The 26,851-nt window shown below is 42.2% G+C and overlaps 1 protein-coding gene across 3 annotated transcripts in view; it reads left to right on the top strand.

The window, feature by feature from the left end:
• Positions 1–26,851, top strand: part of PLXND1 (plexin D1) — a 245,944-nt gene that overhangs the window by 90,313 nt on the left and 128,780 nt on the right. For all 3 annotated transcript variants that reach the window (XM_053295803.1, XM_053295804.1, XM_053295805.1), the window contains 3 exons: positions 365–539; positions 6,434–6,542; positions 10,580–10,682. In XM_053295803.1, coding sequence (XP_053151778.1) covers positions 365–539; positions 6,434–6,542; positions 10,580–10,682 — 387 coding nt within the window. The remainder of the gene's footprint in view (positions 1–364; positions 540–6,433; positions 6,543–10,579; positions 10,683–26,851) is intronic.

The following is a 26,851-nucleotide window of genomic DNA, read 5'->3' as shown; positions in this document are numbered from 1 at the left end:
GCTAGTCCAGATGTCACCCGATGACATTCTAAAAAATGGAAAAGTTTCCACTGAAAAAATAAAGAATGAGAAAATTTTCTGGAAAAATGTCTACCCCACATGTCTGCTTCTAGGCAAATATGTTGAATTTACATGGTTTATTTATCATTTTGCAAGATATAGGCCATCTGGTCTTTAAACCTGGGTTTTAAGCAGGTTTGTTTAAAAGTACTACTAGTTAAGTCTCTTTTTATCATATCATAATATATAAAATGAAAAAGCTGTTATCACTCCATTTATTTACTAAACCATTCGGAATTGTACTATAAAATTCCATGAAAAAAATCCTTTGCTGTAGCAATAACTTACTTTTTCCCTCACTTAGGGCTTAATAATCCAAATACATGGGAATATTCCAAGTTTGATTGGAATGGAGATGTCCTGCGATTATGGGAATAAAATTCAGACTGTAGCTAAAATTCCCACCGATTCTTTGAACCAATTTGTTTATTGCAATTTCCTTCCCAGAGAAAAATATCCAGCCTTCCCATCAAATCAAGGTATGTAACATAAAATTGTTTTTGTTTTAAAGTTTGTTTTTCAACTGCAATATTGATCTTGGGAATGAAAGATCAATTTATTTTTCAGTGATTCTTATTTATTTATTTATTTATTTATTTATTTATTTTAGTAAAATCAAGTTTCTGCAATTGCTGCAATTGTGGAATGTATCATTAAATCAGTGCTGAGATTTTTTTAAAATGCTGTAGCATTTAGGATCATATGTTAGTGTGTGTGTGTGTGTGTGTGTGTGTGTGTGTGTGTGTGTGTGTTTTCATACGTGGATATTACCTGACAAATATTGAAGCCTTCTGTATTATCTTGCTGGGTTTTGAAAGTGTGCTGTGGATTCAGCACAAAAAATTCAGTTGAAAATAATAGAAATAGTGCCAGAAGAAAACTATAGTAGATAATTATTGCCATTTAAGTGGATGGGAACCACTATCATGAATAAATTTACACAGCCCAAGCCAACATGGAGTCTGAATTTGGAATCAGACCACGTAATTGGGCTGCCACCACCAGGATGTTGTTTCCAGGCACAATTTGTGGGAGGAAGCTTGTGTAGGCCCAGGACTACCCTATTTGTATCAGTCTAGATCAGGGGTTTCCAACTGTGGCCCTACAGCTGTTGTTGGCCTACAACTCCCATCATCCCTATTCATGGTGGCCATGAACTAGCGATAATGGGAGTTATAGGTCAGTAACAGCCAGAGGGCCTCAGTTGGACACCCTGGTCTAGATACTGAAAGCCCTCCAACTTAGTTATATGAACTTGAACCTCTCTTTTTGGCAAATATTTAAAAAAGAAGTAGTTTGGTTTTCTTTTCTGAAACATCTCTATTTAAAACTCAGGCAAAACATATTTAATTTAATAAAGCTTGTTTTGATAAAAAGAAGCATAATAACTATAACTTAAAAACAATGTGGCTGCTTTCAGAGAACTTGCCTTTAACCCTCATCCTGAGTCATGGGATAAATGCCTACCCCAGGTGCATAAACGTGCAAACCACTACACTCCCACCTATGTCCTTGTTGCATTGTTACCTGCACTTGGTACACAATATATCAAAAAGTATGTCCCCGCACCAGTTATGATTCTGTTATTAATAAATACTAGCTTAACCCTTGCAGAGCATCTGTGCCCTGGTACTTGATTGTTCCCCTCACAGCCTGCCACAGCCCCCCTCACCTCAGAGATCTTTCCACCCTAACCTGAGTGGCACTCCTGATCCCCCTCCATCCGGTTGCTTTCATCCCCCTCACCCCTCTTGGTCATTCCTCCATCCCTTTACAACATCCCCCTCACCCCTCTTGGTTGCGGCTGCAGCATTGCTGGCACCTATTGTCCAAGCTGCAGCCCCCTATCCCTAGAGACCTCCCCACCCTCACCTGAGCCTTGCTCCTGCTCCTCCCCACAGGAGCAGCAGCAGTGGTTGACCGGGCCCTTCCTCACTGCTGCCACCGCCATGGCCGCATTCCCCTCAGGCTGCTGACAGGCTCGGGCCTGTCCCTCACCCTTCCTTCTTTGTCTCTTCCCCTTTTTCTCTCTCTTCCACTCGCTCTTCCCCTCTGTCTTTCTTCCCCTCCTCTCTCTCTCTCTCTCTCTCCCCCCCCGCCTTCCTGAATTAACAGATCTTGTTAATCTTGTTTCCTTATCTAATTGACACAAAAGCAGCCTCCTTCTCCTGAAGGGGCTCTATCCTCCCTCACAACCCCTCTCTTCGCAGACCCCTGCCCACTATCTTTTTTGATAGATAGATTCCTCTCCTCTACAATCAAGAACATCTTCCAACCAGTAACAGTTGCATTCCAACTGACCTTAACCATCACAGTCTCCTCCTCCCTATCTGCATATGGAATCTCCTCTACCCAATCATCATGGTCCTTCTGCTCTCACAGGCTTCTCCTCCCTATCTGCCTATGGAATCTGCACTGCCCAATCACCATGGTGCTTCTGCTCATGAACTCTCGCAAAAGCTCCCACACACTGGATTAGCCACGGGTATGCCTTAGAGAATTATATAAATAGATAGATATGACATGGAGTAGAAAGCTAGCCTAAAATGCATGGACTCCCTATAGTGGGGCACTCTCTGTTCCAGCTCCATGTTAACTTAGTTGGGAAGAAAACAACTCTAAATTGCATGGACTTCTTCCATTTGGGTAGTTTCTGACCAAACCCCATTGAGAGGAAAACCACCCCATAATACATGGACAGTTTCCATTCGGGTAGTTGCTATTCCAGCCCCAGTGTTAAATCATTTGGGATGTAGAAACATCTTACTCGCTGACAGGAGAGGCTTACCCTGGGAATCAAGCTGGAGAACTACCAGAAAGACAAGTAGGTCTGCATGGTGTGCAGCAATTGTGTAGCCCTGCAAAATGCTTGCAGGAACTTGGTGGGGGATAGCTTTTTTTAACAATGTAAACCTAGAGGAGGGTCATCTGAGCAAGGACTTATATAGACACTATGGCTGGGTTCAGACATAACACCAAACCGGAGGTCCCTTCACCTCCAGTTTCGCTGAGCCGAACGTCTGAACATGGGTAACTACAGTTTAAGGGGGAAGTGGACCCACAGTTTCTCTCCCCAAACTTCATTTCTCACCTTCAGTTATCTCTTGGTTTTGTGTCCGCCACCTCTGGTTTGGAGGTGCCAGCATTACATCCGAACACTAGCACTGCTGTTAGCTCTCTCCGCAACCAGAGTTGAGGGAGGAAGCTCCTTCCTTGCCCCGGTTGCTATTGGCTGTGCAGGCTGGCCTTCAGGAAAGAGGGAAGCCCACGCAGCCAGCTCCCTCACGTCTCTTCAATCTTGCTGACTGCAGAGAGGCCCCTCTCCCCAACATCTGAATGTGGATGGGAAAGTGGTGGAACGGGGGGGGGGGGCGGAAGTGTGGATCCATTGGTTACATCTGTCCAGTGTTACGTCTGAACTTGGTCTATGAGACACCACAAGCCAGGCATACCCTTGGAGATGCAGCCACATTCACAAAGTGGTCCAATGTCATCTCTGTTTGGCTTGGATGGACAGAATATTTTGGTATGATATGTCCCCAAGAAGGACTAGGCTGTACTTCTGTACTTCTGCCCCATGATGTGGTGGTGAAAGTGGAGCAGAGTAAGCAACACAGTATTTTGCATTACAATATGACAAAGCATGGGACTGACAATCTAGACTAAGTGAGGATGTACAACTGCCAATGAAAGACCAACTGGTACTATTGGCACTATTTTTCAACTTGATGAATATTGCTTCTGTTGCAGTTGCATTATCTGGTTGGCCAGTTACCTGGACTGGGAACAATGGTCTGCAAGGATCAGATGGTGCTTGTTCTTTTCTCCTTTTGGAGATTCAGAGATGCCCTCAACTTATAGATGCCCGCATAAGGCGAAGACTGTTGGATGTGCAGCATATGAACTAGCAGATAAAAACAGCATGGATTGCACTGGGCTGTCCTCCTTCAGGTGCCATGGAATGTGGCACAGCACCCCAAACTGGACATTGTTTCCTTTGCCCAAGGATAGGTGACAGGAAAACAAACAAAAGATGTGACAGTTGTGGGAGGCTGGTTTATAGAATTGACCAGCTACCAGATGTGACTTTAGATCAGTCACATTGTATTCCTTACAGCTGGAGTGCTGAGAACTGAGATGTTGAGGTTTGGATTCTCACTGGTGTTGGGTGTGAAATGTTCATTTTTATTAGCAAGCAACTCATTACAGGGAAGACAGCCACTGCGCTCCCCTGAAGCAAAATATACCAGTGAAACTGAAGAAGGGAAAACAAAGGAAGAACCATACCTATTCTGGTACTGCCTTTCCTGCAAAATAAACCTTTTCATGTTATAAACAGAGCAGGGCTCCATGCCCCTTAGTGATAGGTCATCCAAAGTGGACAATTGTGCAGATTAGAAGTACACATGCATGGTGGTTTGCACAGAATCCTCAGGTTGAGATCACACTTGGTAGTGATAGGTCATTGAGAGTGGACGAGTGTACAGATTAGTCTTACACATGCATGGTCGCTTGCTCAGAGTCCTCAGGTTGAGATCACTACTAGGTAGGGCTAGTAGTTCTCACGACTAGCCCTACCTGGGTAGAGCTGTGCTAGCCAGGTAGGGCTGGTTGTGAGAACTCTCGCTATCCCGGTGCTCCACCCAGGCGAAAGGTGAAGTAGGAAGATGCGTGCATGCCTCCTACCTTACCGCCTGATTGTGTGGAAGCTTGGGCTGCTGGTGGCTCCTCCCAGGCTGCTTGCAACCCAAGCTTCCATAGAGACAGGGGGAAGGAGTGGCCCAGTAGAATCTCCCAATGCACCACACTGCTCGTGTGGTGCATTTTGGGAATCCTGGTGGCCAGGCGCCCTTCCCTCGCTTCTGGATTGCCATGCCGCTCACCACAGCACCAGTTGTGTGGTGTGCAGCATGGCAGAGCCCAGGAGAGGAAAGTGAAGGAAAGTAGGTAGGATCCTGCCTCCCCCCCCCCCCAGCCCTCTTGAACCCCAGCCCCAACTTTTTTTATTGGCACAGCACCTGCATTTTTAACAGCTATGTGATTACCCAAAATTCAGCAAGTGAAGCTTTTCCAGGCATACAAAGCCCATGGTGAGGAAAGCTTTATCTGTTGATTAACTGCTTGTCTTGCATATTAACGTGTAGTTGTCAAGTGGGCACTTTACTATTCTTGTGCAATTAGGGTTGTGGTTTGTCAGGCTGCAGTTCTACATACATTTTATGCAGAATAAGCGTCAGCTGGACTTACTTCCATGTAAACATGAATAGCATTTGCAGTCAATCTAAATGTGTCGTAGCTTTATACATTTGCAGTAATTCGCAATACTGTGCTTAGTAGAAATTATGTTGTCTTCTATGGATGTTTTTGCTAATATGATTGTGAATAAATCTGCTTCATAAAATGATGTATGCTGACTTAGTACAACACAGGAGAGTCCTGAAGAGACCTCCCAGAAAAATGGTTATCCACCATACATATGTTGAAATCTCTGAAATCTTCAAATTGCAGGACCCTTTGACCTATTATTTCATAGACATTTGGGCAGGAAAAATTATTTTTATTATTTATTTAAAATATTTCTATACTGCCCAAAACTTGCATCTCTCGGCGATTTACAATTAAAATAATTTAAAACATCAAATCAATTAACAATTAAAATCATTGAAAACACTGAAAACATTTTAAACCCCATATTAACAATGGGATCAGTCTGGAGAGAATCAATCTATGTGGTTGCTAAGAGTCGACACTGACTTGACGGCACTTAATCAATCAATCAAAACTATTAAAACTATAAATCCAATTAAAAGCCTAGGTGAATAAATGTGTCTTCAGTGCCTTTTAAAAAGTTGCCAGAGATGGGGAGGCTCTTATTTCAACAGGGATCGCATTCCAGAGTCCATGGGCAGCAACAGAGAATTCCTGAGTAGCCTCCAAACAAGTTGGTGGCAACCGCAGACAAATCTCTCCAGATGATCTTAACTGGTGGTGGGGCTCATGGTGAAGAAGACGTTTTCTTAAATACCCATGGCCTAAGCTTCAAACATGAAATATTATAATTCTGATACAGCTGTTTCCCACAGATGTACTAGTGTATATTGTTGAATCTGCATTCGTACACGAATTGTTGTCCATGCCAAAAGGAGAAAGGTTTATACATATCATCAATTTGTTGTAGTTTCACTGTTTTAAATGAAAAAAAATCCTGTGAGTTTTTTAGGAAGAGGAGAAACTCTGAAGAGCTTCCTCCCCTGGGAAAAGAAACAGTAGTTTTAATACATTTTTTCTCAGGCATTTATCTTCTTGTCTTGAAAGCATGGGTAACCTAAAATATGAACGCAACTCCAGTATTTTTTGGCTTGCTTTTTTCCAGACCATGTGATTGTTCAAACTGCTGTACGGGTCAACGGCAAAAATATTGTGTGGGCCAATTTCACCATCTATGATTGCAAGAGAACTGGAAACATTTACCCAAAGACAGCGTAAGTGATCCCCTGGGTTGTAAATTACAGTGATGCAGAGATGGCAGATTAGTGACAAACAGTAGGTTGCTTGGCTATGACTTGTATCAGAATCTGGGGCTAGGAAACCCTCTCCTTTTTTGTTTTATTTTTGGTAGGAGAGCAACTGTCAATTAGGTAATCTAAAAAGTGTGCATTCATCACCCAGGAGCATTCATTGTAGAGGGTTAACTAAGCAAGAACCACTTTGTTGTCAACTAGATATTTTGGGCCCTGGGCAGGATTTGGCAGGGAAGCTGGTCTAGCTTGCCAAGATTTGCAGAGGAAGGGTCTTAGAGCATTTCAGACCATCTGGACATTTTGATGGTTTTTGGCATTGTTTCCTCTCAAGTTTCTTAAACATTAATTTCTCTCTCTCTCTCCCTCTCCCCCCCCCCAGACTTTTGAGAGTTAACTCAAAGGTTTTCAAAGTGTGTGTGTGTGTGTGTGTGTGTGTGTGTGTGTGTGTGTGAAATAGACACAAGCGCACATATAATTTGAAAGCTTTTGAGTTAACTCTCAAAAGTCTGCATAATTATCAGTAGAGAAACACTTCTCATTTAAAGATTATTATACAACAGGAGACAATTTCTAGGATTCAGAAAATATACTAAACCAGAAGGTTATGTAGCACATACACATTTGTGGAAATAACTGGAACTAATGTATTACACCTGATTTTTCTCCCATGTGCCACTGCCATTATGCCTAGACATAACATGAGTTATGTGCTTATACCAGTCAGCCTTTGAAGATGGTGGTTATGGACAGTCACAACAGAAAATGAAATATGAGGTGCTGTGAAATATTATTGTTAATAGGGATACACATCAGGAGGTATATGAATATGATTAATAAACAAAATTATTGTTATTATTACAAAATATGTATATGCCACTTTTCCACAAAAAAGTTTCCAAAGCAGTTTATATAGCAAAAGATATGAGAAAATGATTCCCTGTCCAAAAAAATCTCACAATGAATCTCAATCTCAATCTCTCTCTCTCTCTCTCTCTCTCTCTCTCTCTCTCTCTCTCTCTCTCTCTTCACAGTCATATCAATCAATCAGTCATCTTTATTACGGTCACAGATCAGCATAAAATACTGGGGGTGATTACACAGTGCAAAGTATAATGCATAATGATACATTAAAGGGCCTACGGAAACATTAAAAACATTTAAATGCATAAAAGGGCATAAAATAGCATTAAAAGGCATACAAGACATAAAGGTATAAAAGGCATTAAAAAGGGATAAAAGGCACAAAAAGGTGTAATTGCGTAAAAGCCTGAGACACAGTGAGACTGTGGAACTACAGTGAGACGATATAACTATATATATAAAAGGCACAAAGCTATAGCGTAAAAAAGTGGGAGGAGCATAAGTCTTTCAGGTGGTGCACTGTGTTGGATGAATGCATTGTAGCACGCAGGAACCAGCAGAAGGTCAGATTAGGGCTGCTTGGACCCACTGCTTACCAGCGTCCAAAGGATTTTGGATGCTGCCACATGGAACCTGGCAGCACTGTAGGCAATAGCGGGCTTAGAGTCAGAAAGCAGCATAGAGACATAGATATGGCTCGAACGCCCTGGGTACTTGCATAGCAGTGGGTGGATAAAGGAAGAACGATTCTGTAATACAAACAGTGAAGTAGGACATACTCAGTTGTTTCAGTCTGCCTTGAGCCGCGGGGGCATTGTCGCTCTGTGAGTGGGATCTTTCTGAAACAGCCTTTAAGCACAGCTGAAGGGATGGCACGACAACATGCCCAGGTTCACACAGTCATAATTAGGGTTGGAGAAGACTCCTACTCTAGTTTGGGAGCTTTGCCAGTCACCTGTTTGTTAAAAGCAAGGTCAGAGGTGCTGTCCATGATTGTGTGCTAAGCTGCAGGTAGGTCGGAGGGCTTTTCCTCCTACCTCATTAAAGACCTGGGTATAGCTGCTGGATTGTGCACCTGTCCAGTTGCTGCTTAGCACACAATCATGGATGGTGCCTCCAATTTTGTTTTTACCTGACAGGTGTTCAGCAAATAGGAGCGCACACAGTTTCCAAACTAATTATAATCATGTGAACTGCCCCCCCCACACACACACCAGTAATAGCCATTATGCTGGACTGAATGGGACTGTTGCTGTTCCTCGCTAAATATGTGTCCAGAAGGGGAATAGTGTTTCTTTTAAGGCCAGCTAGCTACTTTTTTACATTTATGAGAAGAGGGGTGTGTTCATTCTGCAGCGAATAGCACTAGAGAGAGCAAGTAAAAGCTGTGAGAAGGCAATTGTACAAGTTCTAGGATAGGAAGATACAGGTTTGGAGGGAATGCCAATGAGGAAAGAGTGCAAAGTTAATGGATGATGGAAATAGATCCTGAGGCTGGTCAGATGCAACGCCAAACAGCTTGATATTAAGAGAATGAGCCTGAGGCTTACATGCTCCCTCTTTCCCCTCCCTCCTCCTCTGGCATGTAGTGATTAGAAACTTGCAATCCCTATATGCAGCAAACCATAGCTTGTCTTTTGGTCCTCAAGGACTAGCTATAGTTCGCAATTGCCATCAAACCAGATCATAAACAAAGATCAAACCCTGGCTTGTGATTCTGTTTTGCAGACAGTCACACACCGTAGTTTTCCTGTTGAAAACTTGTATGAAATACCATACAAGAGTTTGCCACAAACCAGGGTGATAAGTGGTTTCTAATAGCTGTACATGAAGAGAGGAGGAAGTGTGCAAACCAAAGTCTCTTTGGGGCTCATGCTCATGATGCCAAGCTATGGTCTGAGAATGCTTCCAATCTCCTTCCAGAGTAACTAGCATGCTTTAGTCAGCACTGAATATTAGCATGATACTAGCTTATTTTCTGAGAGTGCATGCTGAAGAATGTTTTATGGCTGCAAGATTGCTGTTTGTGTTCATCTGTGGTCTTGTCAGCTGCATTTGAGAAATGTTGCTTAAAGTCCACACCATCACCTGATTTAAAGCTTAAACACTTTAAATCATAAGTTTCTAAAATTAAAGTTAGGTTTGGGTGAGTATACTGGTCCCAAACAGGAATATTCCATTGCCCAGGATGACTTCATAATTTGTCAGCTTTACACAGCCTAAAGGGGCTTGTCAAGAAAATAACAACTCTCTTTAGATCTCTTTAGAATGAGAGATCGTAGGTGTGGATCCGAACAAGGCAACTGTTATCCTAGACAAGAAAAGGATATGAAAACTTGGCTGCCATCCTTCAGTCTGAATATTCTCAACTTGTAGATTCAAAGGGTTAAAGCAACGCTTATAGAAACAATCAGGCACATTGTACATGTTCTCAAATTGCGTCACATCCCATATGTTTTCTGGATTGCACAGGAAAGTGCTGGTTCTCTCTGTAGAGCTCTGTATAGATCTGAGGAGTGTGCTAATACACCCTTTTAGCTGTGATGCCAATATTCCAGTTACAGTAAGTAAAAACCACACTACAAAATGCCACTTAAAAGCCACTGTAGTTAGCTAACGTCCTGTGACATGAGCTATAAAAGAAAAGGGTAATATTTTATAGCCCCACGTTAGTAGGAGGTTGGAAAGCATCGCTGTAATGTTAGCATTAGCACTATCCTTAATATCCCTTCATCTATTAAAAGAATTGGTGGGGGAGAAGAGTGGTGATGGTGCTGCCGGATCACTCCTCAAGGCCAGCTTTATTTACTGCCTTTTAATGGCAAAGCTACTTTTCGTTGCTTATGAAGAAACTGTTCTCTGCAAAAGTCATTGCTTAAAAACAGAGGCTAACGGAAGTAGCTCAGAAATAGATGTGGCATGAAAAGCTCTCTGGTCTAGAGATTAAGTAGAATGGCAGGCAGGCGGCCTCTAGGCCTCTCCACCACAAAAATTGGTTAGAGTTTTTAGGAGTTTCACTGGATGAACTTGCCATAAGGCCATGTTAGGTAATGTGCAAAGGATATTTAGGTCCAGACAAGAGTCTGTAAACTGTGTTGTATGAATTAGTAAGTATATGTGCCGTTTATGCATTTCAGGTGTATCAACTGTCTCTCAGCCAAATGGAAGTGCTACTGGAGCATTAGAAAATATGCCTGTGTCTCCAATGCCTCTGAGTGCGAGGACCTGATACAAATAAACGTAAGGCACATAATGCTGCCAGCTCATTCTATTTTTACCATTTACTGTATGCATTCCTTCTGTTTGGGGGAAACATTAGCTTCAGTTGTGCTTTACGAACATCATAGAAATGCTTATTTGGGGGAATACACTCATAAGAAATTTGCAAGCGACAGTCAGGGTCAAGCAGGGGCAGGTTAGATCTTTGGACACAGGACTCAGTTTGTCCTCAGAATTGCAGTGGGTTACATACCCTGCTCTCCATTTGGTATTTGCACGCCTGTTACTCTGCATCTCTTCATGTGTAAACTGCCCTGAGCCAGCTTGGAAGGGCGGTATAAAAATCAATCAAACAAACAAACAAATAAAAATGTATAGGATACAGGTAACCAAGTGGTCAATGTTTTGGATTATACAGATATAAGAATCTTCTTCTTACATTATACTGAATGTATTGGGAGCAGGAGCATGTCAGCCAGCCATGTTCCCCAGGTGTCCACACATTCAGTTCTTGTCTGCAAAGGGAAGTGCTAAACCCAGGGGTTTTAACATAAGAACAGCCCTGCTGGATCAGGCCCAAGGCCCATCTAGTCCAGCATCCTGTTTCGCACAGTGGCCCACCAAATGCCACTGGAAGCCACAGACAGGAGTTGAGGGAATGCCCTCTCTCCTGCCATTACTCCCCTGCAACTGGTACTCAGAGGCATCCTGCCTTTGAGGCTGGAGGTGGCCCACAGCCCTCCAACTAGTAGCCATTGATAGACCTTTCCTCCATGAAGTCATCCAAACCCCTCTTAAAGCCATCCAGGTTGTTAGCTGTCACCACATCCTGTGGCAGAGAGTTCCACAAGTGGATCATGCATTGTGTGAAAAAGTACTTCCTTTTGTTGGTCCTAGACCTCCTGACAATCAATTTCATGGAGTGACCCCTGGTTCTAGTGTTGTGTGAGAGGGAAAAGAATTTCTCTCTCTCCACTTTCTCCACACCATGCATGATTTTATAGACCTCTATCATGTCTCCCCGCAGTCGTCTTTTCCTAAACTAAAAAGCCCCAGGTGTTGTAGTCTTGCCTCATAAGAAAGGTGCTCTAGGCCCCTGATCATCTTGGTTGCCCTCTTCTGTACCTTCTCCAGTTCAACAATGTCCTTTTTAAGATGTGGTGACCAGAATTGTACGCAGTACTCCAAGTGTGGTTGCACCATAGTTTTGTATAAGGGCATTATAATGTTAGCCGTTTATTTTCAACCCCCTTTCTAATGATCCCTAGCATGGAATTTGCCTTTTTCACAGCTGCCGCACATTGAGTCGACACTTTCAACGAGCTGTCCACCAGAACCCCAAGATCCCTCTCCTGATCCGTCACCGACAGCTCGGATCCCATCAGCATATACTTGAAGTTGGGGGTTTTCGTCCCAATGTGCATCACTTTACACTTGGCTAACACTGAACCACATTTGCCATTTTGTCGCCCACTCCCCCGGTTTGGAGAGAACCTTTGGAGTTTGTATTCATGTTTTCCCCTCTTTCATTGATACTTAATTTGGCCAGTGTTTTTTAATCTAAATAATTTTTCATATACATCAAACCATCAGCAAATGAAATAATAAAATATATACAATAGTCTTTTCAGACTTTAGAGAACAAACATATCTTTCCAAAATATGAATTGTCTTTTTCCAATATAGCTGTGTTTGCTATAAATGGATGCCAGTGTTCCCTGAGATTGTCTTGAGTTTTAAGTACCTCAAGATATTCTGGAGTGCTGTGTTAATTTGGGAAAATTAGTTTCTCACCCTTCTAACTTTTTGTTTGTGTGAAATGAGCACTTCTAATATTTACTGCTTAAATTTGAACCACGATTCCATGGCTGAAAAACTCTCTCAGCTGCTTTTTAGGCACAAGGAGCAATTTATCTAGGTACAAAATGTTTGCAGATATAGGAAGGGTGTGTGTGTGTGTGTGTGTGTGTGTGTGTAGTGGAGTGGGCTGTATTCAGCTTTCCTAGTCTTTTCAGCAGGCTTTATCCCTTGGCTCTCTTACTATTAAGAATTGGATCAGTATCTTTTTCCCCACATAATTTGCAATGCCTGGATTTAAGCAATAAAATAAATTTAGTAATACCTTACAAATGTTTAGCCTTTACCAGTCTTTTGTGAAACATTAATAAAATCTAAGCTAACAACGTAACAGCAATGAAATCACCAGTTTCAAACATGAAATAGCCGTTATCCAAAATGTATCTCCTAATAACAGAGAAACTTGGCATAATGTTGATGTCTAAATTTAAACTGAAGTTAATTTAAATAAAATGGCCTTTTAGCAATCAATTTACCAGGCTTTTACATTTTAAATTGAATACTACTTTGCCACTATAGTTCTGAACCTTTTCAAATATATTCAGTCTCTCCTTGATTATTTTCTTTAGAAAGGACCTTGGTCTTTGTGTCATACTCTCTACTTCCATTTCCCATTCACATCTGTATTTCTTCCTCCCCCCACCCCTTTTAAAACTCTAAGTCATTATGGAAAAGTACAAAATATTCAGAAATAATTCAAGAAGACAAAGAATCTCTGATCCATGTAGTGTAATATAGACATAGGCCTTTCCATGTGTCAACTTCATGGGTTCAAAAAAAAGATTTCTGTTTGCTTTGTGTTGTTTGTAAATTACATTTCCCTTAGTAAATATTGATTTCACCGCAGAAACTATAACTGTTTGAAATTTACAGTTCTGTAAACTGAATTCTTCCCATAAGGCTTTTCTAAAACAGAATAAGGTGGTTCACGGCACTCTTCATTGGCGCTCTTCACCAGGGTAGCCCAGGTTTTGTATCCGGGCTTATAGTGAAGTAGAAGGTTGGTGCATGTGCCCTTTTACTCCACTCCCCAGTCATGTGAACATTCTGGCTGCCTGTAACCCAAGCATCTACAGAGCTAGGCAGCAAGAGCCCCCAGCAGCAGCGGAATCTCCCAATGCACTGTGCAATGCCTTTCTCCTCTGGCTCCTGGCTCTGCCACTCATTGTGGCACCAAGCAGCAGAGCTTTGAGAGGAAGAGAGAGATCGTGTGCAGGGAGGCAGGGAGGAACCTTCCTCCCCACCAACCATCCCTAATGTGATTGCATGAACGGCCTTAATGAATAGCAAAATCAGAATTTAATTGCTTATTTCAGTATATTACCATCAGTGTTCCCTCTGTCAGGAATTCCCAGATGTTGTTGACTGCAACTCCCATAATCTCCAAGGAAAAGCCATTGCAACTGGGGATTCTGGGAGTTGTAGTCAACCACATCTGGGAATCTCTGTTAGAGGGAATATTGATTTTCACCCTGATCATGACATGCTGACACATAGATGCTTACAGTGGTCCATATCAATTGCTTATGCCAGCAGAGTTTGAATATGTGGCTTTTTACTGGTTTTGCAGAAGTAGTATTATCCTGATGCAGCTATTTAGAGTGTGGCTGCTTTTTTGGCCTGTGTTACTGAGACTTGAGAAAAGATTGTCTGGTGGCATCTTAGTGAGAGTTTTTAAGGTACCACCATGCTAATTCTATTCTTAAATCTTAGCTTCATATGCCAACACATACAAATTGATAGTCCAATCCATGACATTTTCAGCAGGGTACATTTTCATAATCTGCAGCATACTAATCAGATGCATGAAATGCAATTATTGGCATACAAGCTGTGAAGGCAGTTATACTTCCTGCACTCTCTTCTATCTGACTTCTTTCACAGTAGTTCCTTTTTAAAAGGGCAGTCCAGCCCTCTGTAGCACATATTCTGATGAACATCAGGTATGTAGTTAACCAAATTCTCTCATGAAGCAGACAAGCATGTTTCTTGATGCTTTTTCAGTCAGGAGCAGAAACTTTGTCTCTGGACTGAGAATAGATTTTCCACTGCTCGATACAATCTTTTGCTACTGTTGATCAATAGAAGAAGTCTGCTTTTAAAGAAGCTCTGTTAGATTATTTGTATGGGATTTCTTCACAATAACAGTTGCAGGGAGTAACTCCCCTGCTCCCCAGTCAACTCCTCTGCAACTCCCCAGTTGCAGGGGAGTAACAGCAGGAGAGAGGGCATGCCCTCAATTCCTGCCTGTGACTTCCAATGGCATCTGGTGGGCCACTGTGCGAAACAGGATGCTGGACTAGATGGGCCTTGGGCCTGATCCAGCAGGGCTGTTCTTATGTTCTTGACATACATGAATTTAAAAGCAATCCACATGAACTACAGAAGCGGGCTGATATGTTTGTAGAAAAGCAAGAGATTAGAATGTTCTCTGTTAACTTATCTTAGGAACTTTGTCCTCTGTTTAGTTAAAGAGATTTTATTCATGCCACTCCAGTGTTTTGTTGAGTATAGCCAAGCTATTGCTTTTATTTTCATAGGAAACAAAAGGATTAGGCTATTAGGTACCTCTGGCACAGCAGGTTGCCTTCAAAAAGTGTAACAGTTGCAGGGTACAGTTATGTTTAGGTGAGGAACACATTGTAGACTGTTGTCCAGTTCCAACAGGTCAGATCCCACTGGGGCATGAGGGGCAGGCTCACTTCACTGAACAATTCATTGGGAGGCAGTGGACAAGGGCAGTCCACCTGATGAGCACAGAGACATTCTACATGAGGTCATCCCCTCAAGGGGAATTAGGGTCAGCAGCACCAAGGACAGCTCCCAGGTAGCAGACAGCTGACTGTGATAGAAGCAGACTAAGGCTTTATATCTCCATACTATTTCTGTTGCCTGTCCCTGGTTTCACCTGATCTCTGAAAAGTGGAGATCTTAGAGGGGATAACTTTTTAGCTAGAGTCTTACACTCTATCATCTCTTGGTAGTTTCCTAGGGGGCTTGTTAGTGAGCCAGGTCTCACAATCCGTGAGACCTGGTTTAGTGAGCTGAGTGGGACGGAGCCCTGGGCGGCCGGATCGACCGCCCACACGATTGCCGGCTCCGTGACGGAGCTGGCAGGGGCTGGGGAGCTCAGGGGGCATGCGGCCTCGAGAAGCCCCAGTATGCCCTGTGCATACTGGGGAGACCCCCGGAGCCGGAAGGCGACTTTTCACCTCCCCTCCGGGGGCCTGCTTGCGAGTAGCCATGGCTACTCACAGTCAGATAGCCTGGGTTTGCGGAGTGCTTGCTTCACAAATCCAGACTAAGAGGAGGGGTACTTGAGCGGGTTACCCGCTTGAGAACCACCGGGCTCACAGCCGAGCCCGGTGGTTCTTACGATCAGGAAAAATCGGGCTAGGCTTTCCTAGCCCGATTTTCCCCGATCGTGAGAATAGCCCCAGTGTCTTTGACAATATTGTAGTGGAGATCATGATACTTTGTGTAGATGGCATGTCAGTTCCTTGGTGGAATTGTTATTTATTTATTACATTTATAAACTGCCCCATTCAAAGGCTCTGGGCGGTGTACAACAAATTTAAAAAGACATATAAACACACACCATTTAAAACACAGTGCTAAAAACAATATAAAAACAATTTAAAATAATTAAAAACTGTTTAAATAATAAAATATTTAAAAAAAAATACTTTTACAAACCTATCAGTTGCTAAATGCCCCAAAGAGCAATCCCACTATCACCTCGTACACCTTCCTCTTTCTCCCATAATGGCTCTAATTTCTATCTCAGCTGGGCCAGCTTGCTCTCATTGTTCCACTTTAATCACTGAGATAGCTTTAACCATAGCATCAGTTCTCATGATCAATAACTTCTATTGAAGATCTGTTACTCTTTTCTGAACAAATATTACACATGCCTCAATCTCAGTCAGAAGTAACGCATTAGAGCATCTTTCGAGCCCCATTCCAACAGAAAAAGGAATCAAGCAGGGCTGTATTTTGGCCCCAATTTATATAAAAATTGAAGAAAAGTAGGGCCAAAATACTGTCCTGCTTGACCCCTTTTTGAAAGATGAAAGAGAAAGATGAAAGAGATTCACTCCCTGTTTAATCAGCTGGATAATCTAAAGTGCCATCCACTAATGTTAGTCCCTCAACTTGTGTCAGTCTTGTTATATGCAGGTGACCCTGCCATTCTGTTTCAGACGCAGATAGGCCTTAAAAGGGCACTGCAGACTCTCACTAGTTACAGTGAAGAAGAAGGATTACAAATTAATTATAAAAAACACAACATTTTGGTGTTTATTAAAAAAAAACAAAACCCTAAGATTCTCTCTCTCTATCAATCCCAGTGCATAGAAGAGCATTTTCATTGGTGAGATTTGATGCCTTACTTTCAATGTTTTTGGAAGGCAGGTTTGGTAAAATCCATTATGACATGTGTGCCCCTGTAGCATAGGTGCCATTGAATCTATCAGTCATGCATTATTATATTGGCCATTTTATTGGGATTTGCAGGGTGAATTGTTATCTCCCTTACTACAGAATTTTCTGGGGCACTCTCACAATTTTTAAATATTTATTTATTTATTTATTTATTTATTTATTTATTTATTTATTTATACCCCGCCCCTCCAGTACATTACTGCTCAGGGTGGCTCACAACATTTATAAAATCAGACTAATAAAATTAACCAAATTAAACAAGTTAAAAATCTAAGCTAAAACCACAATCATAATTAGCTTTTAAAATTCAAAATTAAATTCTTAAAGCGAAAAACTAAGAATTATAAAAAATTCTACATGTCTTGGTTATTGGCTGACCAATTTACAGGAGTTATCTGTAAATTGTTGTCAAGTTTGTACTTATAGATTACGACAAGGACTAGTAAGGGTTGTTCTCAGTTAGTAGATATGGTGTGTAGGTGATAAGTGTTATGTTTTGAAACCTCATTCTATGAGTTTTTAAAAAATGTAATGTAATATTTAAAGTTCATTGGTCATTGACTGAAATAAAGAGATGGATCGATTGAGATACCTCAGTGTCTCAAAATCCCACTCCCAATTAATGCCCTAGTGTTTCAGCTTGTTTCTTATATGGTACTGTAGTCTTAGCACTGTTAAATGTGCCATATGAGCATGTCACCTTCTAAGTTCTCGCATTTTAAGATTTTATTGGTTTTTATAATATCTTAACAGTCCAATTACATTTAATTAAGTAAATATTGACTTCCCGCTTACCAGTCTGCACGGTTCATATTAGCTATACAAATCTACCATTGCTATAATAAATCAAAACACATATACTCCACATTGCAAACTTGATTTTATCCTACCCAACCTGCTGTTGTTACTAAATTTCAAACCCTGTTGAAAGGTCCATATTTGGGAAAAATAGTTCTTTAAGTAAAGTAAGAATGGCTCCCAATCTTCTTTGAAACATTCCAAGTTTTCATCCCTTATGAGTGCTGTAAGTTTTGCCATCTCCGCGTATTCCAAAATTTGTATCAACCAATCTTCTTTTGAGGGCATTTTATTATCTTTCCATTTCTGCGCATATACTATTCTAGCCGCCATAGTTGCATACATAGAAAATGTTAAATTTCTTCTGGAGAACTCTCCTTGCGTTATTCCCAGCAGGAGGGATTCTGGCCTCGTAGGAAATGTCATTTTAAAAATTTTCTTCAACTCATTAGATATCATAGCCCCAAAGGCCTTTGCCTTCCCGCATGACCACCACATATGAAAAAAGATTCCTTCACATTGTCTACATTTCCAACATTTGTTTGGAACATTTTTATATATTAATGCTAATTTTTTCGGTGTCAAATACCACCTGTACATCATCTTATAATAATTTTCTTTTAAAGTATAACATGCAGTGAACTTTAAATCAGTTTTCCATAATTTACCCCAAGCTGCCATATCTATATTATGACCCACATCTTGAGCCCATTTTATCATAGTCATTTTAACCACTTCATCTCTTGTCTCCTCCAAAGGCAACAACTTATGCATCTTAGAGACTAATTTTTCATCATTTTCACACAATTCCTTCTCGAATCTCGACATTTGATCCTCAAATCTAACTTTAAGACCCTTCTTGTAAATTTTGTTTAGCTGATGATACTGAAACCAGTTACTAACCAAATTTTGTACTTTGATTAGGTTTTTTAATTTACAGCCCCTCTCTTGAAAACATAACAAGTCCCTATAGGTACCCCATTCAGATTGCATATATTTATCTCTTTACGTGCCAAAGCTTCAATCGGGGATACCCATAATGGAGTTTTAGATTCCAGCCATTTTTTATATTTTACCCACACTCCCATTAGACTCCTTCTTACACAGTGATTGAGAAAGTCTTTATGCACTTTACTTTTATCATAAAACAGATATGAATGCCATCCAAACCTTCTATCAAATCCTTCCAGATTAAGTATTCTGTGATTTCTTAATGTTATCGTTACTTTCTAAGTTCTGAATATCCAAAGGACAGAAGCTCAAAACTTCTGCCTCTCAGTTGCATGAACTGTCTCCTGAATGTAGGTAACATTCACAAGGCATATGTTGAGCCTTCTGCCTTCGCATTTCCCGCTAACTCCTTTAGGAAAAGTATAGCATTTTCAGTGACCACAGCTTCACATTTACAGGCCTCTAGAATCCCTGCACTGTCAGCAGAATGAGCTGCCTAAACAGTTGTGAATTAAACTTAAGTCCAGGACATCCAGAAGGGATCATCTCCAAAAGGGCTTGGCAAGGCTAATCCTGAAACTCCTGCATTCACTTTTCATATACCTTTTAAAATCTCCTCCTGGAGTCGGTAGAAATGTTGCGTTGGTGAGGCGGACTTAGAGGGATGGGTAAGAGCCCTAAAGATTTGCATTAATCTGAAATTCAGAGTATGGCTTTAGTTAGCAGATGTTACTTCCTTTAAAAAAAATAGAGCAAGATTTCAAATGATGTTTCAAGGCTATGAACTGAATTTTAATAGAGCAGTATGTCAGCAGACTCTAGCATTTGAAAACACAGTTCCACAAACATCAAAAGTCAGATTCATAAAACACTTTGTATTCATAGACACCTGTGAATCAACTCCCATATTACATTTTGTGCCTCTGATACTAAGACATGAGTTCCAGTTGATATATTTAAATATAAACTTTAAAATGATTAGAGAATATGTCTGTCTCAAAGCTATATTAAGCTGTCTTACTGAGAAACCATTGGTCTGATTTCTCAGTGGCTGGCAATGATTCTCCAGGATTCTAGACAGGTATTTCTGAGCCCTACCTGGAGATGCCAGAGACTGAACCTTGGACCTTCTGCATGCAAAGTGTGTGTTCTGCCACTGAGCTGCCTACCCCGCATATACTGAAACATAAAAACCAGTCAACTGTTTTTGCCAAATGCATGTCTCAGAACGGAAGCAGACAAACACCCAACCATTTTCAAGGTGTATTGTCATGTATCAAGTGGCACACGCTTTATGTTCCATGTGAGTAAAATGTAGTGTGGGAATCACTGATTTTGTGTGAGAAGTTATGATATATGTATCCAGATGCAGTTGGACATTGTGGTATTCTTTCAGGTATGTAGTCCTTTTTGTTGGCTCATAATGCCAGTGAGTTATGGTGAAAATGTGATACTTGTGCTTGGGAATTGGAGTTGTCTTCCTGGTTTTTACATTGTCTTGTTTGAATGTCTCACTTAAGTTCCCCTGTGTATTCGTTTCCTCAGTAGCAAAATGAAAACAGGTTTTTTTTCATCTATCCAGACTGCAAGAATTGGTGCTTGTTTAGAAAGCTTCTTCATAGCCTAAGATTAAAGGTACTACTCAAATGCATAGTCATAACAGATTTCTAAAGAGTGAAACATCAAACGTGGAAAGGCCTTTTCTGTCTTAGCTGTTTAATTTTTCAAGTACATTCAGGCAACCATAACTGTTATGCAACTCATCCATCTAGAAGGTTTTTGCTGTGATTATTAAGCATTTGGATGTGTAGGTTACAGTATTTTGTTGGGTTATTTGGATTGGAAATAAAAGAAAGGAGCATTGAAAAGGAAGTAGCTGCGACCCAGGATTTCATAGCTTTGCTCCTGATAAAAATTTGCAGTGATCACTGTGTGTTTGCTAATGATGAGCTGAAACAAGACTCCTCAAATAGACACTCCGTTTTGGCAATTTTCCAGATACAAGTGGAGTGAAAATTGTCACTCCCTTTAAAGTTGATATACCAGAAAGTGGCCACTTTAAAGAAGCGGATTCTCAGTTATCCCTTGGGCTTCTGCTCCCTGGGGAAGCGCTTTGCCAAGAAGGGGAAAGGTTTGCAGATCACCTTCTTTAAAATGGCAGTTGCCACTTTAGTGATCCTCAGTTCAGGGTATAGCCCAATCTCTTCCCTCTCTCAACAAAATACTTGCCAAGAGAAGGAGAGGGATTGTGTTGTGCATTGTTCTCAGAAGTTAGATTGGCCAGAATGCAGCGCTGGCCAATCTAACTCTCAAACAGGGCTGTGTAGCCCTGTTTGGAAGCGAAATCCTGCCCCACATCTGGGGCCGTGAGGCACAGCCCCTGATTAGCAGCGGCCTGGGTTCTTTGAACCCATTCACCCAATGGTGGTTCCGCCCCAGCAGAAACATTTCAAAACACAACATAACATATTCCTATCCCACATATTTCACAGGTCACAGTCACGCTTGGCCGCCTGGCACACTGTGGGCCGGCAGTGCACCCGGGACAGACTAAAGAGGATTTGGGGGCTCCCGGGGGATGGGTGGAGGCCCTGGGCTCCAGCCCAGAAGTCCAGGGGTAAGAGCACCTCTGCTTGTTCTGCACAAAACATTTGTGGGTGGGTATTTTTTTTGAAGGTGGGGGGGCGCTTGTATTTCAGCAAGAGCAGTGCTTCCCCACAAGAGCAACGCTGAAAATTGAACTTCACACAGATTCAGTGCAGCACTTATTAAATAACACTCTACCATTTAATACATTATCCCAAGCTTGCTGGTCCATTGTGCAAACAAAGCCTCCATTGCTCAACAAGCCATAGTTCCCCAGTCAGCTTTATGGGTGTAGTGAGAGTGCTTTTGAAAGAACTGAAAAGAATGAGGATGCTCCTGTTCACACAGAACTTCATGTTTGCATCAGGCCCCTGGAGAACTTTGAATTGCAGAAAATGTTCCATATAATCTAAGTGAAAAGCTTGAGGTAGTAAGACAGTGAAAATAATAAGTTTAGAAAGATAGATAGATAGAGGGGAGAGGAGAGGAGAGGAGAGCTGGTCTTGTGGTAGCAAGCATGACTTGTCCCCATAGCTAAGCAGGGTCTGCCCTGGTAGCATATGAATGGGAGGCTTGATGTGTGAGCCCTGCAAGATATTCCTCTCAGGGGATGGAGCCGCCACTCTGGGAAGAGCAGAAGGTTCCCAGTTCCCTCCCTGGTTTCTCCAAGATAGGGCTGAGAGAGATTCCTGCCTGCAACCTTGGAGAAGCCGCTGCCAGTCTGTGAAGACAATACTGAGCTAGATAGACCAATGGTCTGACTCAGTATATGGCAGTTTCCTATGTTCCGATAGATAGATAGATAGATAGATAGATAGATACACACACATACATATACATACATAATGTTAATCAATCACTGCTTACTATTTTCAGCTCTGCTGACAAGTGTAGAATCCTGAATCTATCTGGTCGACATCCTGACTAATGTTGTGCTCATGAAAACAAGGAAGGTACATGTGTAGTGCTAGAGAGCACCTTCTTCTGCGTGATCCCCACCGCACATTAAGGTCATCTGAGGAGGTTCATCTCCAGTTACCACCAGCTCGTCTGGTGGCGACTCGGAGGCGGGCCTTCTCTATAGCTGCTCCAGGGCTGTGGAATGCGCTTCCTGCAGAAATCCGCAATTTGAATTCTCTACTAGCCTTCAGGAGAGCCCTTAAAACGTATTTGCTTGGCCTGGCTTTCCAGGGTTTTTTTAATCGGTTTTAATATTCTAACCCTATTTTGGGGCTTTTAATCACTGTAATTGTTTAATGGTTTTTAAAAAAATGTTTTTAAATTGGTAATTGTTGTTATATTGTTTTTAATTTGTTTTAGCTCTTTATTGTTTTAGTGGTTTGTTTTAATTGTAAACCACCCTGAGCCATTTTGAAAGGGCGGTATACAAATCAATCAATCAATCAATCAATCAATCAAATAAATAAATAAATAAATAAAAGAGTCCACGCTTCTGAAGCATGGGTGCTCGCTGGTGTGGCGGGGAGTGCAGTTTTCACCAACCTTCCCTTCCCCTGGAAGCACTCTTTCTCTCTGCAACCTGGAAGTAGATCCCTTCACATGTGCCTTCTTTGTTTGCATGGGCACAACATTAGTCAGAAGGTTGGCCAACAGTGTTCAGTAATATTAGTGTTCTGCTTCTTGGTGCTAGGAGAACAGCCATTGGTTTGAAGGGTAATAGCATTTTCCATTACTTGGGAAGTTAGAAACAACAGAAGTGGTTCTGAAAAACCACTTTAAGCCCTCCCTTTCATTTTTCCTTTTGAATGATGCTTTGGGAAATGGTTTTCCCTGTCATCTGATGTCTGTTCACTTCCCAGTCTCCGGCCTATTCCAGTTTTGAGCAAAGGTCTAGTGGCAGGGGGAGGGGGGAGCAGGGAATGCGGAAATTATTATTAGAAAAGTGGGCTGACTAGAGACAAGTAGATGCAGAAGCATTATGAACATTCAGGCCCTTCTCCCTGAGGCCGCCACAAATGAAAGAAGCAGCTGAAAAGTTCTATTACACAGGGCAGGAGAAGGAACTGTGAGGCAGTGAGTTAATCTCTCCTCCATTATTTGTTTTTCTAACAATCTGAGCTGACTGCTTTGACATGCAAGGACGCACAATGCTGAGTTCAGTTCCCTACTGTGTTTGCATTCATTCTTTTTGCCATATTAGGGGGATGGGGGGCCATGGTCCAGAATTCCCCCACTTACTCTTTGTTAAATTATTTCTCTTCTTGCATATCTCTGCCATTTAATCTCCATCCTGAGGAGCCCTGGAAGGTGCATGGTTAAGATCAGTGCTGCGATGAACTCTGAAACATAGTTTTCTCCATCAAACAAGCACTCTAAGATAATCGGGAAGCCTTGTAGATGGGCTTAGGAGGAGTTAAGGGAGATGCACTCCAAGTGCAAAGAGTTCCCATTGCTCGCAGTATTTGAGAGAGGAAAATGTTGAACTGTTTATCTTTTTAAGTGTTACAAGGCCCAGTTCTTCAGTTGCCTCACTCTGGTGTAAATCAGAAATCAGTCAATTACAATGATAAGAGGATCAGTCTTTGCAGCACCAGGAGACATGATGTTTTCTCAGTTAAATACTGTAATCTATTTATGCACATTTAGTGGGTTTTTTCTAGACTGCGATTTGAGGTAAGAATTTGAATTGACCCGTTTCAAGGAGTTTTTGATCTTTTAGATCAGGGCTGCACACTTCCCTGACTATTGGCCACAGAGACTAGGGGTGATGGGAGTTGTAGCCCAAGCCCAACAAGATTGCCCAATCTTTTACTTAATACTGGATGATTGTCAAGAGCAATCATGGCTAGAATCAGGAAACTTTAGATCTGTGCTCTGCTGTCGTTTGTAGAGAGCCACTCTGGACTGTAGACTGAAGAGTTCTTGGAGCAATGTTGTTCTCAGAATTAATCTGCCCCCCAGGTGGGAACCCAGTGGTTTCCCCCTGACTTGATAGCCCTTTAAAGGCTTCCGGTCAAGCTCTGGGTAATGGTGACTTTGCTGTGCTACTGGATTTCTTTGAGGCCCCATACTGTCAGCTCTCCGGCAGCTCTGGCTGGCATCATGGGGAGCCCCCACAGCTGCCAGACTCCCTGTAGCCCAGCATCATAAAATACATTTGATGAGTGGTGAGTATTTGATTCCCCCCCCCCCGCTGTATAGTCAGTTTGCAGTTTATTACATGCAACCCACAATTGATGGGATGATAATATAATGAGCTGTGATCTCAGGTGTTCCACTGTTTGCCAGATTGTCTGGGACAAGTTTTCTGTCCTTCCAGCAAGAAGGAAGTCCAGCATCAGGCACCCCCCACCCCAAATTCTCACTTGTGGTGCAGGCTAAAGATGAAAAACAGCAGTCTTCCCCCCACTGTTTCTTATCTTCTTCAAACCGATGACCCCATGGATGTTTGCAGGACTTTTTCCAGGGGTGGGGGCAAAGGCTGCAGCCCTATACCCACTTATCTGGGAGTAAGCCCCATTTCATTCATTGGAACTGGCTCAATCAAGTGGGGACAACTGCACCCTTTTCCCTCTTCCCGGATGCCCATGGATGACACTCACCTCTCTACACACATAAGACCTGGGAAGACATTAGATCTTCTCTCATTTACATTGGAGAATAAAAAAACAGAAAGGTGCAGGGAAAGTCCTTTTAATAAAACAAACACACACATAAATATTGAAGTGCTATGAAAATTTGTGTTTGGAAGGGAAAACAAAAACTTAATAGCTGTTTCCCCTTCCAGCTGCCCTGTCAGTTCTTTGACCTTGGAGAGCAGTGCCAACTACCCACGGAACTTCAGCTTGGTTCTTTGCTATGCCAGGTCGGTCCAAAATAAACCAGAAATTATCCATGATCTGATTGTGGAGGAGGGGCCAGATCTGGCATGCATTACAGAGACCTGGTTGCAAGAGGCTAGTGGCCCTGTTTGGTCCCAGCTTCTCCCTACAGGATACTCTCTTGAGGAGCAGGTGAGAGGACCTGGGTGGGGATGTGGAGTGGTTGTGGAGCTTTTAATGAGTTTTTTGTGGACAAGATCTCTTGTATTCAAGCCGACCTGGATTCCATTGTTGGTGCAGAGTCTTCAGCTGGCGTATCCAGTAACTCCTTTTGTATGGTTATATTGGATCAGTTTCAGTTTGTGACTCCTGAGGATGTGAACAAGCTGCTTGGAACTGTGTGTCCTATCACCTGTTCTCTTGACTCTTGTCCAACATGGCTTATATTATCAAGCAGGGAGATTGTTGGAGAAGGCCTGGTTGAGATCATATATTCTTCTCTGAGGGAAGGTAGGATTAGAGTGCTGGACTAGGACTGGGAAGACCCGGGTTCAAATCCCCATTCAGCCATGATACTTGCTGGGTGACTCTGGGCCAGTCACTTCTCTCTCAGCCTAACCTACTTAACAGGGTTGTTGTGAGGGAAAACATAACTATATACACCGCTCTGGCTCCTTGGAGGAAGAGCGAAATATAAATGTTAAAAATAAACAGAGGCAATTATTAGACCTCTACTTCTAATTATTAGAAGTTTACGCTGGATCCCTCAGAGTTGGGAAGTTATAGGCTTGTCTTCAATCTCCCGTGATTGGCCAAGCTGATTGAGAAGGTAGTAGCCTCTCAACTCCAGGCAATCTTGGATGAAACAGATTATTTAGACCCATTTCAAACTGAATTTTGGGCAGGATACGGGGTGGAGACAACTTTAGTCGGTCTGATGGATAGTCTCCAAAGGGGAATTGACAGAGGGAGTGTGATTCTGTTGGTCCTTCTGGATCCCTTGGTGGCTTTCAGTACCATTGACCACAGTATATTTCTGGATTGCCTACGGGGACTGGGTGTAGGGGGCACTGCTTTGCAGTGGTTCCACTCATACCTCTTGGGAAGATTTCAGAAAGTGTTACTTGAAGACTGCTGCTCTACAAAGCAAGAACTTTTGTATGGGCTCCATTTTGTCTCCTGTGCTTTTTAACATCTACATGAAACTGCTGGGAAAGATAATTAGGGGATTTGGTGCAGGGTATTATCAGTATGCTGACAACACCCAAATCTACTTCTTCATGTCAGCTTCATCAGGCAGTGGCATAACTTCTCTAAATGCCTCCCTTGAGGCAGTAATGGGCTGGATGAGGGATAACAGACAGACTGAATCCAAACAAGACTGAAGTGCTCACTGTAGGAAGCCGCAGTTCAAAAAATGGGATAGATCTGCCTGTTTTAGATGGAGTTATACTCCCCCAGAATGAACAGGTTCACAATTTGGGAGTACTTCTGGACCCAATCTTCTCTCTGATGCCTTAGGTGGAGGTAGTGGCCAGGAGTTATTTCTATCAGCTTTGGCTGGTTTGCCAACTGCGCCCTTTCCTGAAAGTGAGTGATCTTAAGACAGTGGTGCACATGCTGGTAACCTCCAGGCTTGACTACTGCAATGCACTGTACATGGGGCTGCCTTTGTACGTAGTCCAGAAGCTACAATTGGTGCAGAATGCTGCTGTCAGATTGGTCTCTGGGGCATCCCATAGAGAACATATTACTCCAATTCTAAAAGATCTA

Source organism: Hemicordylus capensis, chromosome 2, assembly GCF_027244095.1.
Source record: "Hemicordylus capensis ecotype Gifberg chromosome 2, rHemCap1.1.pri, whole genome shotgun sequence".
NCBI classification, from domain to species: domain Eukaryota; kingdom Metazoa; phylum Chordata; class Lepidosauria; order Squamata; family Cordylidae; genus Hemicordylus; species Hemicordylus capensis.
The sequence above is the reverse complement of the archived record's forward strand: the minus strand, read 5'-3'. Positions and strand labels throughout refer to the sequence as shown.